Genomic DNA, 14,645 nt, shown 5'->3' with positions numbered 1-14,645 from the left:
ATAAATTATATAGGTCTAAACATTGAAGCATATTTAGCTAAGTTAAAATTTTATGATGTGTCAAGACTCGTACATTTCTAAGAAAACATATATTGGTGGTGCCCTAAGAATACCTTTATCTACGTACTAATCTCAATCAATCATAATCATTCATCATTTAATATTCTTGTCTACTATATTACTATCTCCACTTATCACAACTCTACCTTCTCCCAATTTTAATACTAAAAAAACTCCAAACATTCTTACATTATTAGACAGAGGAAGCGCGTATATAACTTAGAGCAGGTACAATAGCAGGCTATAAGTATATTTTAAGAAGATAAAAGATGAGAGAGAAGTGCAGCGGGCTACTAATTTATAGCCAGCTGCAGCACGGACTTTAAGACACATGTGTGTATGACAGGTGGGACCGAATATTAGTTATGTAGTCTATGCTATTGTATATTGACTATAGATAAGTTAGAGCCAACAGTTGGCTATACTAGTGAACTTGCTCTTAGATAGTTGGACAACAGAAACCGTAAAACATAGTTTTATGCAATTTTCTTGCATTTATTGACCTTATTTTCAAACTATAATTCTTAATTAACTTGAAAATGGAAATGCCACCAAAAATACAGTTTGAAGCTTCCTACTGATAGAGGCGGTTGCAAAATCCTGAGGGCAAAACTCCCAATGCCATCCCCATCGGCCGTCGCTCGCCTCTGCGTCGTGTACCGCCTGCCATTTTCCTCCCACCTCCGATGGGGAAAAAGACGCCGTCGTGACCCCAGCAATGAAGAAGCGTATGCTGAGAAATGCGCAACACGAAAAAACGCGCTACACTCCCGTAGCGCCGTACTACTATCGCCTGCAGGATTATCTTATTCCGCTGTGAGGAAGAAGCATCATCCGTTACACCGCGGCGCCTGCGGTGCGGCCTGCCCGAGCACGGGAGAAGATCGATCTCGTCTCCTCCTCGCGCAGTCGTAGTATACTGGACCAGCGTATGCTGATGCCGTGGTACCGTGTATACACGCTCAAACTGCCTGACGTGCTACTCTATCTGTATGTTCTCGCATGGCTGATTTGTGCCCATTTGTCATTGTCCCTTTGTTGGCCTCGTGACCTAGACGTCTCATGTTTTCAACGCGCGCGCTGGTCCCGATCACGATCGGCAGCACCGGTACTGCAGGCAGCCACAACTTCACAAGCTTCCAGCCTCAGTTTCACCTACGCAACGCACTGACCGACCGGGCCTAATACTTTGCTTTAGGAACATGTGCGACGATGAGCGAGACGGACAAGCGTCGACCTACGCAAATATAAAAAGGAGGACCCGTGCGTACGGTGCCGCTCGCTCTCTGCGACTGCGCGCGTCTCGCTTCCGAATTCCGACACCTCGGCTGCGCGAGCGATCGATTGCAATACCTGACAGTAGGCACGCATGAATTACTGACTCAGTAATCAGTACTACCGGACCCCAGTAATCAGCAGGCTTCAATTACCGGGGCGGCGCGCGGTAAAGAACAAAGCGCGAGACTGAGGGCCAGACATGCTTCGAACTTTTTTTTTTTTTAAAGGTTCTGTCATATCGAATGTTTGATGCTAATTAGAAATATTAAATATAGACTATTAATAAAACTCACCTCATACTTTGAACTATTTCACGAGATGAATTCTTAGTCTAATAAATACATGATTAGCAAATGTGATGCTACACCCTCATACTCTAGACTATTTTACGAGACGAATTCTTAGTCTAATAAATACATGATTAGCAAATGTGATGATACAGTAAATATTTACTTACCGTAGCTTAATTAGGCTTTAAAAATTTGTCTAATGAAATATCCTTTATTTATGCAATTAGTTTTATTATCCGTCTATATTTAATACTCCTAATTAACGTTTAAATATTCGATGTGATAAGGGAAAAAAATCCCTAAATCAAAACAGCCACCGAGACTGCAGCTGGGATGGAGACGATGCAGCAGGCCGTGCCATGTGAAAGTAAAAGAAAATCGGCATCGCGGGCCGAGACGACGAGACGCCGGCCGGCGCGGATCTCGACGGGCCACGGCGAGGGTGTGGCGCGGTGGCGGGCACGCACCGGCCGTCCTTCCCCCGTCTCCGTGAACCAAACGCAGCCTCGCGCTCCGGCTTTGCGGGCGCGTCCGCCGTGCCGTCTCGCTGTCCGCGCGCGCGCGCGCGCATGCACACCCCCCTTGCCATCTCGTAGTCGGTGGAACCCTTCCCCCTTGTCCTCCCCCTCCTCCTGAGTGTCCTGACGAAACGGAGCACCTCCTCTGCTTTTGTGGCGATAGCGGCAGCTGCTTCGGGGACACGCTGACGCGGTGGGGCCACGCTGCTTAATGGCCCGTGTTAGGTTAACGCCGGGTGTTTCAAGCCGTGTTTAAGCGGGGGGATGGTCCCTGTCACGTGGCTGGGATTAGTATACTTGTTCTCTAGTAAGCTCTGTCTCATGGCAATGGCAATCTGAAGCACCACCAGGGGCAGAAGAGTTTTAATTGGGACTTGGAGGGAGGCCCAAATGGACAGGACAGGGATTGCAGCCTTCCCATGCACGCAAATGCTTCCAAATATTAATACCACTCGCATCAGCGGGCAAACCCAACCCGTGCTTCAAGGTTTCACATGCACAGCTTATTTGTCTACGGACACATCAGATATTGATCAGAGACAGCAATCACATTAACAAACCATCCAGGATTTACAGTGCTCTGAGAGTGGGAGAAGTCCTCGGTTAGCTCACTGACACCCGAGCCCACCGGCTAGTCTAGTCAGCGTCGCCGCGCCCCATACGTGTGGGCCTCGTTAGTCAAACGTTTTCGATTAAAAGAACTGCTTTGGCAGCGCCAAACCAGCTGCCATTTCACCATCCTCTAGAGTCCCCACATTAATTACCCACCCTTAATCCACAGGTCTAACCCCCACACCTCAAACAACTTAATTAGCAGTCAACACCACCGGTAATTAAGCCAGTACTACCAGTACTTAACCCCAACAGGACAGTCTACCATACTGTAGTGATACAGAATCCAGCAGCAGCAGCAGTAGCTACTGTGTTGACCTCAAGAACCAGAAGAAAGAAAGCAACTAACCAGAGAGCAAAGATTTTTCTTTTATTACCAGATTACTACCAATCCTCTGATATCATATCACTGCACAGCTCTCACAGCTGAGCTGGTCCTGGCATCGTTTGAATGCCACACTCATCACTGCCTTCGCTGCGCCCTCCTTTGCACCTTCCCTTGTGTCGCACTCGCGCCCTTTAAGCGCTAGCTGCTGACCGGTGACGACGACGCCTGCAGCCTTGCAGCTTGCTGCATATAGCTCAAGGATTATTGCTTGGGAGGGGGCGCAGCGGCAGGGGTAGGTTGACGAAGATGGCAGTGGTGGTGGCGGGCAGCAGGGGGAGAGGGGAGCAGCAGAGGCTGCCGTGGCGTGAGGGGCAGCAGGAGGCGAGGAGTCCCGACATGGCGCCGCCACGGCCGCCGCGACCAAGGTCCGGGCCGGCGAGAGCTGCCGTCGTGTACTATCTCTCCAGGAACGGGCACCTCGAGCACCCGCATTTCATGGAGGTCGCACTCGCCTCCCCTGATGGACTCTGCCTCCGAGGTACGTACGAGTGCTCTGTTCGATCGTGTCTACTTCCGCTTATGTGTTCGGTTTTTCTTGATGCATTCGACGTCGTCGTCGTCGTCGTTGGTGCTGTGCGTAGATGTGATCGACCGGCTCGACGCGCTCAGAGGGAAGGGGATGGCGCGCATGTACGCGTGGGCATCCAAAAGGTTAGTTTTTGTTTCAAGAGGTTGCAAGCATGGTTGCCGGAGAGGTGCAAGCGGGCATTGGACATGGAACGTCCTTCTCAATGTTGTTGCAATGCAGGAGCTACCGGAACGGGTTCGTGTGGCACGACCTGGCGGACGACGACTACATCTACCCGGTGGCCGGGCGGGAATACGTGCTCAAGGGCACGGAGCGGCTGCACGCGATCCAGCTCCCGTTGCTCGACGCGGCCGCCGCGTCGTCCTGCTCATCCGGCTCGCAGGAGACGGCCACGTCGTCGCCGCCCGGGTGGGATAACGGCGGCGGCGTGGCGCGCCACAAGAAGAGCTCCGGCAACCCGACGGAGCTCGGTGAGTACAGGGTGTACAAGGCCGAGGATCCCGCCGCCGCGGCCGCGGACGCCGCGACGCAGACCGAGGACGGCTACCGCAGCGGCCGCGGTGGTCACCAGAGGCACGCCCAGCGCGGCACGGCAGCGCAGGAGGAGCTGAGCACAGAGGAGACGTCGCCACCGACGGCGTCGACGAGCCCCGAGACGCTCGAGGCGCTGATCAAGGCGGACGGCCGCGTCATGGCGGCCGTCGCCGGCGGCGGGAGGACCAGGGCGTCCTCCGTGCTCATGCAACTCATCTCGTGCGGGTCCGTTTCCGTGAAGAGCGCGCTCGCCTCGCCGGTGATGCCCCGCACCGCCCACTACCGCGCACGACCACCGCGCCATCCTACACTCGCGTCCACCACCGAGATTCCGGCCTACCGCCAAAAGATCGTCGAGGACAAGGAGTACTTCAGCGGGAGCCTCGTCGAGACGAAACGCTCGTCACCGGCCAACACGTCCCAAGACCTGGCAGTTCTCCGGCGGTCATCCTCTTACAACGCCGACAGGTAACAATCCATCCAGAGTTGATTAATCGGTTTCAAAAAAAATCAAGGCAAACCAATCTGCAGTGCAAGTATCCAAACCGGTACGACCAGTTAGTTGCCATCCCGTACGTAGCAGTTTAGAACTCAATTTGGTTGGCTCTTAAATCTTTCGTGGTCGTAAGGATGAAATGAACGTGAACTGATACTGTTGCATTGAACCATCCTGCCGTGGCGGCAGTTAAGAATTCCTAGTGCGGCACTGAACTCAACTGCAAATGCCATTGCTGTACAAGCAAGATATGAGTGAGTACGTACTAGTATCTGATTAGTGGTTGCATTCATAAATGGAAGTAGGTCTCGCGGAGCTGTCGCGCACAGATCCGACGGGACGCAAGGGGAATGTCAGGGACGGGGCTTGAATTATCGTCCCGGCCCTAATTAATCCATGCGAGCCTTCATCCGTAAGGCTTGATTGGTTCGTTGAGAACGATGCCACGCAATGATAAGCAGCACTCATCGCCTGCGTGACGAGGCGAGAGGGATCCGGGCCGGGGTAAGAAATGAATATGACGCGAGCTCCTAGCAGCAGTAGCACCAGCCTTTGTCAGCAATTTTGAAGCTACTATTGAATTGAACTCTGCTGCTTTAAGCGTGGTCCAGAGTCCCTAACCCAAAACCTGATAAGTACTCCAGTTATCATCGCATCTGCAGCACGGCTAGCTCGACGTTGCTTGAAAAGAAACCAACAGCTAGCTAGCTACTACGTACTATAGCATCTTTGGCGTCATGGAGTGCGTCGTGTTGTATGATAAATATGTTGATGATGATGAGTTGGTGATACGATGGTATAGTATCTCTGTCTCGCTGCATGGCAGGGCGCAGAAGGTGGAGCCGACGACGGAGGCCGTGGGCATGCACGACAGGTGCATCCCGCGGAGATCCAGGGGCAAGAAGGCCGACGGCGGCTACCTGGTCATCTCCGGCAACGCGCAGTACGGGGGCAAAAAGGTCGGGGGGTGAGGAGTTTTTTTGGACTTTGGTTTTTCACAGAGAGCTTTCTCGAGAAAATTGCAGGCTAGCGGCCGGTGTGGTGAATGGTGATCTCGTACTACCTATGTGACGAAAATTTCGTGGTTGATAGCCCATAGGAGTATATGTTAGCAATTAAATGTGTCTTGTATATGTCTTAGTCTCTGATCTCACAGCTCGTGGTTTGAATTTGTATTGTTGTTTGGAGAATGAATGAATCGTTGTGTTCTGAAGATCTATTTCCTTGATTTTGGATAGTACTCTAGAATGTGCAGGAAATCTATTAGAGTACAAACTTTGGGCTATTGGCATCAAAAATCTGATTTATTTATTTATATTTTACAAAGATATACCCCCAACACCTTTCTATATAGGGAAAATTGCAAGAATACCATTATAATTTTACGAAATCGTAGATATGACATCCTGATCTACATGTCATTGACTCATGTGACTCATGTGGATCATATATGTCATTGAGATACCAATGGTATATTTCTAACTCTGCAAAATCATAATGGCACGGTTCTTCATATATCTTGGCAGCCGGAGGGTTGCTGCCATCGGCTCAGAACATGTCTTTTTTGCAGGCAAACCTCATGCTGCCCTCCTAAGAGTCGTTTTTTTTCTTTTGCCTATGCTTATAAGCCTAAATTTTAATTTTTAACTTTAGATTTAAAGTTGATTTTAAGATTTTTTATCGAAATTTATTTTGAATTTTAGGTCGTAATGAACACCTATATAAAAGTTTTATTTACAATTACTTTCTGTTTGTAAATATGTTGTTTGATGTTTTCCACCCACAAGTCAAGAGAAAACCATGTTATTCACTAGACACTATAAAAGCCCTCCGATCCCCGGTCCCAATATCCTCTTAAATCCAAAAACTCGAGGATAAAAGCAGACGTATCACGTATGACCACATCTCACGATCCATGTACAACTGATGCTCCGGTCAACGCTGCTTCCGTCCACTGCTTCCGTCTGGGTTGTACACGGATCGTACGAAGCATTTCTGGAAAAAAAAAATGCAGGGAGCTAGGAGGGGAGGGAAGCACTACCGGTTCGTGGATCCATTTGCAGGTGAATTCTTTTGTGTCTATTGAAATTCCATTAGCAATGAATAAATTATATGTTCTATGTAGTTACCAATGTTATTAGGTTGTGCAATTACTCATAAAGGCGGTAGTGGATTAGTCGTAATTGGTTGAAGCAAATCACCATTTCACCATGCTAATTGGCTTGGTGTGTAGCTTGTTTTTGAGTTTCTATACTTCTTTATGGATTTTAGAATACATTGATTGGAGTTTACGTGCGTGGAGGGGAGGAATTAGTCAGTCTATTTCCTGTAAATCTAATCTATTGATTGGCAGGTGATACTGTTTCTTGATCTAACGGTTAAAACTATTGAGATCACTGATTCAGGTGAAAACATATCATGCGACGTTTTCCTTTTTTCTCAGAATTTGTATGTTTTTTGAATTTAACAGTAGCAATTAGTCTAAAATGTGTTGATTTTAGTTGTTAAGTGCAGATATAAATTTGCTTATTAGCTAACTCTTTTAATCATCACGTAAGCAAATTTAATGACATGAAGAAAAGAGAGAAGAAGAGAGAAGAGTCATTGTTATGCATGACAACGGCATATAGTTGACTCTTAGCATTTATTAAAGAAAATTTTGTTGTGTCGGACTAGATAAAAAGAAAAATAGCGTAATAAAACATATTTTGTTGTATCAATAAAGAAATTATATATTACTACTTTTGTATGTATCATTATAAGTAGTGTATTATTGTTGATGACGTAAATTGGATAAAAGTATATAGTGGACTGAACATACCCTAATATAAAAGGCTAAAGAACAGGAATGGAAGAAAGAAGGAGCGGAGGGTTGTGGGCCTTGTTTTCTAAACATATATCTAGTTGGAAATCATGACTCCACCGGTTTAAGTGTAAATTAAAGCATATATGTCTTTTCTTACAGTTTTTAGTTTTTTTTTCTAATTTATTAGAGTGCCACGTGGTGACCCAGGACTGCTTCTAGGGATGTTTGATGAACTTTTGGTAGCCTGTGTATAGAATCTTAGTTTGCTTAGAAAGTAGGTCCAACAAATTTAGTGAAAACAATTTTTCTGTTTTTAAAATCTGAATGTTCAAGTGCTGTGTGTTTCCGTAACAAATTTCAAATACGTTTATCGCTAATAAATGTTATTTATTTGTACGCTACGCCTCCCATTAATTGGTTCATATGTAAAGGAGCAATTTTCTGTAGCTAAGTGGGTAAACTGATCAATGCTACCGATGGTAGAAATAGTTTAGGCGTTAAAGAGATATTATTATGATTTTTTTCAATGGTTAATTAATTGCAATGAGTGGAACCAATAAAACCATCTTAAAAGCAGGATTAGTGATTTATAATTAGCATTCTACGACAGTCTGGTGCGTACAAATATTTGCGCTCATGTCTTTGTTTGCTAATTTATAATAAACAGTTATCAATGTTGAATAGACTCTACAGTTTTTTTTTTTGGTTTCATAGAGTTCCTTTTTAATGAATTGGCCAGACACTTCACAATTCACTGTATCTTTATGCTAGGGATGCACCTGCCTCTGTTTTTTTTTTCTCAAACTACTAGATTTTCTTATTATTTATTTACAAATTGATTGGGTTGGATGCGGGGCTATGCTAAATGTATGGATATATCCATGTAGAGCCCAATTCAATTTTGTACTGTGTGACAATCCACCACGTATGTAAAGTAAAAAATTTAAAATTTAGCTTATAAGCATAAACAGAAGCGAAAAGACGAGGATGATGGTTAGATCGGTACTGACAACTTCACAAACAACATTATGTTTGGAATATGATTTTTTATTGGTAATATAACATGATTTTTTAATAATATTTATACTTAGATAATAGAAATTGTTCCATAGCTAATTGATTTAATGTAGAGGCTGGGAGATGTAGGTCGTAGATAAATTTTTGACACATTGAAATTTAAGCAATATTTATCTTGTTTTTTTTAATCAATAATCATTCATCATTATATTCTTCTTTGTAAATCCCTGCATTCAGGAAATTGGATATATATATATATACATATACACACACACACACACACACACACACACATATATATATATATATATATAAAACTTAAACGTTTTCATTAATTGTATTTTTTTCTACCGGTTGAAAGCTAAAGAAAATTAAGAAGGGGAGAGGGAGGCCAAGCTAACAAATATACTATATGTGGCGTTTCTAAGTAGTGGCCCATAAAATATTTTTTTGTTATAAATCATGACTTTCCTAATTAACTTAGAGAAGGTTTAATGTACTTTCGATTAGTTGTTTTTATAAAACTAATCTAATGGTCAAGAATTACGGGTGTTCTTATTTAAGTGGAAACGGATGGTTGGATGATTTGTTCTTTTATTAGAAATTTTAGAGTTTTCTCTAATTTTATAGTGTCATGTGGCGGTGTACGAGCACTTTAGAGAATGTTTAATTGACTTTTAGTATATAAGTAGATACGCTAACAAAAAAAATCTCAAAATCCTGGACTGGGCTCTTATATCAGTGGTGAGTTATGGGCTGTGCGAAGCTGATATAACCAAGCCCAAATACTGACTTGTGTTTGTGTTTCACAAGCCACCTGGTTTGTAACAGACTGAACTCGTCGGAGGTCAAGCTAAGCTTGGCCTGTAATTGTTGACCTCACATCTCCATGGATGATGAATGGCTCCCCTTTCGAAAGTGACTATATATCACTGGTAAAATCACATGAAATGCATAACTACAATTTAACTAATATATATAGTTACTAGCATAATACCCGTGCTTCGCTACGGGCATAAAACTTAGAAAAAAATCTATAAAAATTATGCGAATATCATTTAAAATTTGTTTTCTCAAATGACTTCTTAAATGGCCATACATGTAAGTCTTTTTACTATGTGTTATAATTTTCGATCGGTACATGCATTGCATTAATACTTCTTTTGTTTTTTGAAATTCGTATTACTTCCCATTCATGTGTAATACTATTTCCACGTTCAACGTGTAAACTATCATCCTTCTATCACTTCAATCTACTGTAATTATATCTAAATCCATGTATCTTGGCTTTAGTTACTCCATAGGTAATTGAAATTTAGGCAAAGAAACCTTCCCCCTGGTGGCCGATTAGAAATATCCCATAGCAATTGAAATTCATGCGGAGAAACCCTCACCCTAGTGAATGATCTAAGAAAGCAAATGTATTCGTGAATGTGTATGTATGGATCTGTCATATAATTTATCCCATTGTCCTTTTGTTTTTGCTTATGTTTATAAACCAAAATTTGATTTTTTTAACTTTAAATTTAGAAATGACTTTGGATTTTTAATTGTAGTTCATTTTTCAGCATTTGCTTCTAGATCACTAAAAATATGTATATAAAAGATTATTCATAAATTATTTTTCATTAGTAAATATATAATTTTTTTTGAAAATACCCAAAGAATTACCCCTATAAAGAAAATGATAAAGAAATGAGCATGCAGACCCTACACCACGTAGATTACTGATGAACGATGACAATGCAACATGTTGCTCAGGTAGGATTTTAAGAGAGAGAAAACAAGGTGTTTATTACATCAAATTAACCTAACTTTCATGCCGTGCTGAATCTACGTGAAGATACTCCTTCGACTCAGCCGCTCAAGGCAATAGGACATCCGCCGCCGTGTGCTCCAAGTTCGGAAGGAGCCCGTCAACGCTGGCTGCCGGCGTGGCGCTAAGGAAAACGTTCACAAATTTAAGGAACAATGTTCAATCAAAGGCTTCATTATAGTATTGTGGTGAGTATTCCCGCCTGTAACGCGGCTGACCCGAGTTCGACACCCGGCTACGACGATTTTTCATCTTTTGCGATGTGCGTCGCACGAGTGGGCCACGGGCGGCACGTAGAAGTGGGCCGACGGTCTGGCATAGAAGCGAAAAGCGTGGCACGAGTGGGCATGACGGCGAGCGCTGGCACGAGTGGGCCGACAGCGCAACACGCGCAGAAGCGGGCCAACGACCTGACGCAGAAGCAGCCCATGCGGTGACGGACGAAAAAATTGACAAAATCAATACTATAGATATAGATAAGTATAATTGGTATATAACTAATACGTAAATATCCATAGCCTAGTACTAGTTAAATTGTAGATACATATAATTATACTATACCTACAAATCGTATGAATTTTAAGGAAAAAGTGATTTACAGCGAAAACGTTCTCTTTTTTCTTCTATGCTCGCTTGGATGCTTGGGGAGGAAAACACTTCCATATGAAATCGACCGTGGAAATATCTTTCAACGATGCAAAGCAACTGAAACAATAATCAGTAAATATGTATACTGGTAGATCGATATTTTATTTACAAAGAATAAACCGCAACCAACCAATCAATCAATTAACACATCTGTACATATAGAACAAATGAATAGAGCTACCTATCTACAGTTAACAAAAGTCTGTTACATGTCATGATCATCACGCTCCAAAATTTACTTCATTTTTTTCTATCAATTTGGTAAAGAAACAAAGAATCTAATCACCATATGTATGTACAGGCACCAATCACTAATTCAATTCACATCTATCTATCGATGCAACCTATACAAGTAGGTTTAGTAACTCGGGCTCCGAGCTGCGACCGGACGACGATTCTTGGCCGTCGCCGGCGTCCTCCAGCGGCGGGTAGTTGAGGTCTGGCATGGCCTCCGCCGGCGGCTGCGGCACGCTGGTGCCGCCCGAGTCGGTGTCGGTGATCACGACGGCTGCGCCGGGCTCGCCCCTGTGCCGGCGCATGTGGCCGCCGAGCGCCTGCCCCATGGAGAACTCGAGGCCGCAGACGGTGCACTCGTGCACGCGCGCCCTGTCCCTCTCGGCGGCGGCGGCCGCCGCCGCGGCGGGGTCGTTCAGCATCTTGGCCTGCAGCCGCGTGTGGCTCGTCCGGTGCCCGCCCAGCGCCTGGAACGACGGGAACCGCTTGTTGCACGTCTTGCACTCGAACACCCCCTCCGCCGCCAGCGCCCTCCTCTCCGCCGGCGTCGACGCCGTCGGCGCCGGCGACGACAGCGAGAGCAGCGCGCTGGCGTGCACCCGTAGGCTCTCCATCTCCTTGCTCTCCGCTTCCTCTCTCGTGATTGTCATCACCAACAAAACCGAAAGAATTCCCAAGTAGCTTCCTTTTCGCTCTTAATGAATTAAACGAGCTAAAAATTCCGCTCACGTTGGCGCACGTACTTGTTTATATAGGGAGAGTGCGCGTGTAATGCGCTTACCGCTAGATGTGATAGAGTCGTTCACGTCAAGGGTTTGGTGCGCGCGGGCGCCAACTAGCCAGGCAAGCAAGCAAGCCGAGCGAGCGAGCGCGCGAGCGAGGCCGCCAGGCTTCTCCACGAAGAATCGTGACGCGGTCGCGCGCTGCTCGTACGTATGCGTCACGTATGCCCACCCGTGGGCCGCGGCGCGCACCGGGTCGGGTCGGAACGCAATGCGCGCGCGCACACATGGTTCGGCTAAAACTAAAAGTTTGCTTGCTTTTGCGCGATTTCTTTCGAGAAGCCGATCGTTCGCAAGCCTCGTCAACCTCAGGAACTCGCCGCTGCGCTGCATGCGTGCGTGGACCGCGTTCGCCACAGCCGCCGTTCTTGTTTTTTTTAATGTTCTCCGGAGCTTTCCGGTTTCGACTGGCTCCAAGCCTCCAACAGAGTGCGGGAGAATCAGCAAGCGGGAAACGGAAGCGTTTGCTGCGACGTCACCTGGCAGTTGTGTGCGAGCCGAAAAAAATGAGCACTGCTCTCCGTTTGCTTTCTCCCCGGCCGGATATTCCTCTCACTAGTTGAGTATTCACCGGGTCATCCACTTGGCTGTCCATCTCGATCGCTTAACTGTGTGCGTACATTGACCATATATCTGGCAACTGTACGTATATATCTTGACGAATCGAAAGGGCAGTGCACTGGCCATTCCGTCACGTCAGTGGACGGTGCAAGTCATGGCCGGAGCCAGCGTATCGTGTACCGATAATATTCTACGTTTAATCGTGGGAATAAGGGCCGTTTGGATCGGTGACTTTTTCGGACGAGATCTCGTCGTATCGAATGTTTAGACGTTAATTATAAGTATTAAATATAGATTGATAATCAAACTAATTGTATAAATAAAGGCTATTCTATTAGACAAAATTTTTAAGTCTAACTAATCCATGATTAGCAAATATTTATTGTAGCATCATGTTCGCTAATCATGGACTAATTAGGCTCAATAGATTCGTCTCGTGAAATAGTCCAGAGTATGAGATAAGTTTTATTAATAGTCTATATTTAATATTTCTAATTAATGTTCAAACATTCGATAATAGGTATAAAAAATTAGATAGAAACAAAACACCCGCTAAATGTACTCGAAAAAAAAGGATTGTGTAACGCGCGGCGGCCGTGCACACCGCGTCGGCGAGGAGCGGATTGCATGCGAACCGGCGAGCCCCGCGCGGCGGCGGACGTGACGCGTGCTGCACGCACGGATGCGCCACCACCACCGGCCAAGAAACCGGTAGGGACAACGACCGCTTCGCCAGTACTCCGTCGATAAAAAAAAACGAATTCTTCCGTTTCAGTATCTAACATTTTTACCATCCGTCTTATTTAAAAAAATTCAGGAAATTAAAAAAAAATTAGTTACACGTAAAATATTATTTATGATTTATAATCTAATAAAAACAAAAATATCAATCGTAAAAAATTTAAATAAGACGAAGACCCAAAAATTAAAGGTAAAAAGTGAAAAATTGATTTATTTTGGAACGGAGGGAGTACGTGGGGAGAGGCATATAAAATTCCGGAACGAAATTTAATTCCTCCTGTGTGTTTTAGTTGATTTTTCTTAGCGCTGCGTGCGTCTATTTCTTGTGCCGAAAGCAGAGTTCTAGCTCATCAAGTGCCAGTTCCGGAAGCTATTTGATGGAGTGTGCTTCTCGCATACCGGACGCGTGCAACTGCAAGTCGGCAAAGGGAGTTAGGGTCAGTGGAAGTATAGAGAAGCCAGTGAAATCAACTTGGAGCTTTATCCAGAACTGATGTGGATGTCAGATCACGCTGATGTAAGATTCTGGTACTAAATACTCGTAGTATTTCTGATTAGTATTTGGCAACTGTAGTTGATAAAGCAGTTGTTACCTGCTCTGCAGTAAGTACGGTCAAATCCAAAGAAGCAGGTAGACATACCGGGAAAGAGAAACGATCAAAAAGATGGAGAATAACAAAATACAGTACTACATGCTACCTCCATCACATAATAATTTTATTTTTTAGTTTTTTATATAATGTTTTGACTTTTCATCTTATTTGAAATTTTTTGTGATTAATATTTTTATTGTTACTAGAGAATGAATATGACGAAACATGAATGATACTTTATGCGTGATTAATTTTTGTTAGTTTTTTATATTTTTTTCAAATAAGACGAATGGTTAAACATTGGATACGGAAAAAAAATAAAGTTATTATGTGACGAAGGTTATACTCTTTACTCCAGCTAATCTGAATGCTTGACATTGAACGGATTTGACCTTAGGGCTCATGCAATTCCAACATGAACTTTTGTAGACCGGCGGCGTTTGAAAAGGCAGACAGAGAGAGAAGCCTGGACACTGGAAGCTGCAGTGGGGACTGGATACGGACTGACGGCGGTGCGCATATGCAACAGAAATCTTGCATCAATCCAGACATGATTATTTTTCAGAGATCCAGCTTCCAGCCATACTTTACCTGGCTTGAAAACAACATTTTGCATTTTTTTTCCCCATTGGTGCATCCAGAACTCGAAATCCCTACCGTTCCTTATGAGCTTTTGAGATAAGGACTAGAGGCCAATTCTGCACAGTACTGCGGTCAACCTTCGCGCGGACACACGTGCAGC

At 44.7% G+C, this 14,645-nt stretch overlaps 2 protein-coding genes across 3 annotated transcripts; one reads left to right on the top strand and one right to left on the bottom strand.

Moving 5' to 3' along the window:
* Window positions 1-3,227: 3,227 nt before the first annotated feature.
* LOC102711217 (protein SOSEKI 2-like) lies at window positions 3,228-6,018 on the top strand. 2 transcript variants are annotated; one of them, XM_040525864.1, is made up of 4 exons: window positions 3,228-3,624; window positions 3,728-3,797; window positions 3,895-4,677; window positions 5,508-6,018. In XM_040525864.1, the coding sequence occupies exons 1-4, from the start codon at window positions 3,393-3,395 to the stop codon at window positions 5,674-5,676; spliced, it is 1,254 nt and encodes a 417-aa protein (XP_040381798.1). In that variant the 5' UTR covers window positions 3,228-3,392; the 3' UTR covers window positions 5,677-6,018. The 2 variants fall into 2 exon arrangements, with proteins under 2 accessions (XP_040381798.1, XP_040381801.1); XM_040525867.1 differs by having other exon boundaries at window positions 3,230-3,624; window positions 5,532-6,018.
* A 5,066-nt stretch (window positions 6,019-11,084) lies between these two features.
* On the bottom strand, window positions 11,085-11,927 carry LOC102710940 (zinc finger protein ZAT8-like). Its single transcript, XM_040519965.1, has one exon. It carries the CDS (start codon window positions 11,874-11,876, stop codon window positions 11,337-11,339), a length of 540 nt encoding a protein of 179 aa, XP_040375899.1. The 5' UTR covers window positions 11,877-11,927; the 3' UTR covers window positions 11,085-11,336.
* Window positions 11,928-14,645: the final 2,718 nt, after the last annotated feature.

Source organism: Oryza brachyantha, chromosome 1 (genome assembly GCF_000231095.2).
Source record: "Oryza brachyantha chromosome 1, ObraRS2, whole genome shotgun sequence".
Taxonomy (NCBI): Eukaryota; Viridiplantae; Streptophyta; class Magnoliopsida; order Poales; family Poaceae; genus Oryza; species Oryza brachyantha.
Note: the sequence above shows the minus strand (reverse complement) of the source record. Positions and strands in the feature narration are given on the sequence as shown.